Genomic DNA, 2,344 nt, shown 5'->3' on the forward strand with positions numbered 1-2,344 from the left:
AAACAAATTAGTAAACTATGCCGAAATGCGTGGTTTCACATTCTCTAGCAGCAAATCTACTTGCGTGCATTTCTGTAGAAGGAAGCTACATGCGCTGAAAGAGCTAAAGATAAAGGATTCTATAATCAAGTATCAAGATCACGTTCGATATCTGGGGATACACTATGACAAAAGGTTAAACTTCCACCACCATATACAGACACTTATAAACAAATGTAAGAAAGACCTAAATGTAATGAGATGCCTCTCAAACACGAAATGGGGTGCAGATCGTGAGGCACTGCTTAAATTACATTCTGCATTAATACTCTCCAAAATGCAATACGGAGCAATTGCGTATGCAAACTCTCCCAATTACCAGCTCAAAGCCCTAGACGCAGTACATCATGCAGGCATCAGATGTGCTTTAGGAGCACTAAGAACATCCCCTGTACAGAGTCTTCTTTGTGACGCAGGAATACCGCCACTTGAGAACATAAGAAGTACGCAAATCCTTAATTACACTCTCCAGATTCGAACAAAATCAGACCACATAAACTTTCCAACTTTTGTAAATGCCGGCCATCCATCTGTAAACGACAGTCATGAAAGGAAGCACAGAAAGTCAGCATTTGATAGAGCACACATCTTAATGAAAGATATGAACTTATCATTCGATAATGTCATCCCACTCTGTATATATCAAACACCCCCTTGGATAATACCAGAAATAAAATGTCACACAGATCTAAGTATATATAAAAAAGGAGGCACGAGCAATATCATATATAAAGCGCTATTTGAGGAAGTGTTAAATCAATATGAAGACAAAATCTGCATATATACAGATGGATCTAAGACCAAACACGGTGTTGGGTACGCATTCCACGTTGGTAGTGAATCATACTCGTGGACCATGTCAAAATACGCATCCATCTATACGGCGGAAATATCCGCAATATGGAGAGCCCTAGTGTATTATGCAGAAAAGAGAGTGGAGAAAAATGTAATTATATGTACGGACTCTTTGAGCGCTATACACAAAATCAAGGACACATTATCTACAGAAGGATTTACACATAAAATCGTATCGTTAATACATAACCTGCGAAACTCAGGGAAGGAAGTAATATTTCTTTGGACTCCTGCACATACAGGCATATATGGCAACGAAGAAGCAGATAAAGCAGCACGAGCGGCAACAGAACAACCCACAACTGATAATAATATTAGTGTAGCGGACCTAAAACTAGAAATTAAAAGATGTAGCATGAACTTATGGCAGGAAACATGGAATCAGAATACCACACAATTAAGGGAAATAAAGGAAAGTGTAGAAAAATGGGAACACCCACCACTAAGCAGAAAAGACAGCGTAATACTGACCAGGCTGAGAATAGGCCACACATGGCACACATCTGGACACATACTTCGGAAAGAGGAACCACCAAAATGTGAAATATGCAAAACAAGACTCACCATTAAACACATTATTTTAGAATGCAGCAAATACAGTAGAAGTAGAAGAAAGCACCGGCTCTATGACACATTGAACGAAAACCTTAAGAGTACAGATATCATACAATATAGAACACTACCATTTATAAAAGAGATAGGCCTATTCTCCAAAATTTAAGTCAAGTAGGTAATATATACACTACATATAAGACAAAAGACGTGAATGTAGAATTGAAATAAAATACGCAGATATAGTATAAAAGATATAAACACGGTGGTTCGGAATCCACCTTAAACAGTAGGTCCCCGGCTAATGACCAACAGCAGTCGATGCCGGTAAATTAAAGACAACAACAACAACAACAACAACGTTTTACGCATCGAAACATGCAAAATAAAGCGAAAATATCTGGAGGCGGTAAACTCTCCATCGGTTTCGGATTCATTTTATACCAATTTCCGTGAAGCTGATACATCGTCGGTAGGAGTTCATTGCACTCTTTTGGTGTTGCAGTGCGGACAAGTATTCTATTCTTGGGCTTCATGAAATAAGATGTGTTTCGTACGGTCACTGGCAGTTCGTTGTAGCAAAATTGTGTATGTCTGATTGTGCATTCTACAGGAACACACTTCACGAGGTGAACTACTTCTCCAGCTGGGACGGCCATATACCCAGGCTGTTTCATGATGGCTAATGCCAGCTCATCCGGCTGGATGTTTGCTAACGCCAAGGCGTTCCGCAGTACCTGTTGTTCCAGCGCGCACCTCTGGTTGATGATGTTTGCATACAATTCCGTTAATTGTGTTTTTATATGCCTTTCTACGTATACAAATTTACTGTTCACGTACGTAAGGAGGTCCAGGTTGTTCACTTCTATCTTTGATTTTGATTTAAATGTGTTTTCTT

The 2,344-nt window shown here is 39.4% G+C and overlaps 1 protein-coding gene across 1 annotated transcript; it reads left to right on the forward strand.

Moving 5' to 3' along the window:
* Positions 1–25: 25 nt before the first annotated feature.
* LOC108578249 lies at positions 26–1,615 on the forward strand. The gene has a single exon (XM_017941535.1). It carries the CDS (start codon positions 26–28, stop codon positions 1,613–1,615), a length of 1,590 nt encoding a protein of 529 aa, XP_017797024.1.
* The last annotated feature ends 729 nt before the right edge of the window (positions 1,616–2,344 follow it).

Source organism: Habropoda laboriosa, unplaced genomic scaffold, assembly GCF_001263275.1.
Source record: "Habropoda laboriosa isolate 0110345459 unplaced genomic scaffold, ASM126327v1 scaffold4094, whole genome shotgun sequence".
NCBI classification, from domain to species: domain Eukaryota; kingdom Metazoa; phylum Arthropoda; class Insecta; order Hymenoptera; family Apidae; genus Habropoda; species Habropoda laboriosa.

Coding starts and splice junctions, on each gene's coding strand:
- LOC108578249 (XM_017941535.1), top strand. CDS start 26: ATGCGTGGTTTCACATTCTCTAGCAGCAAATCTACTTGCGTGCATTTC.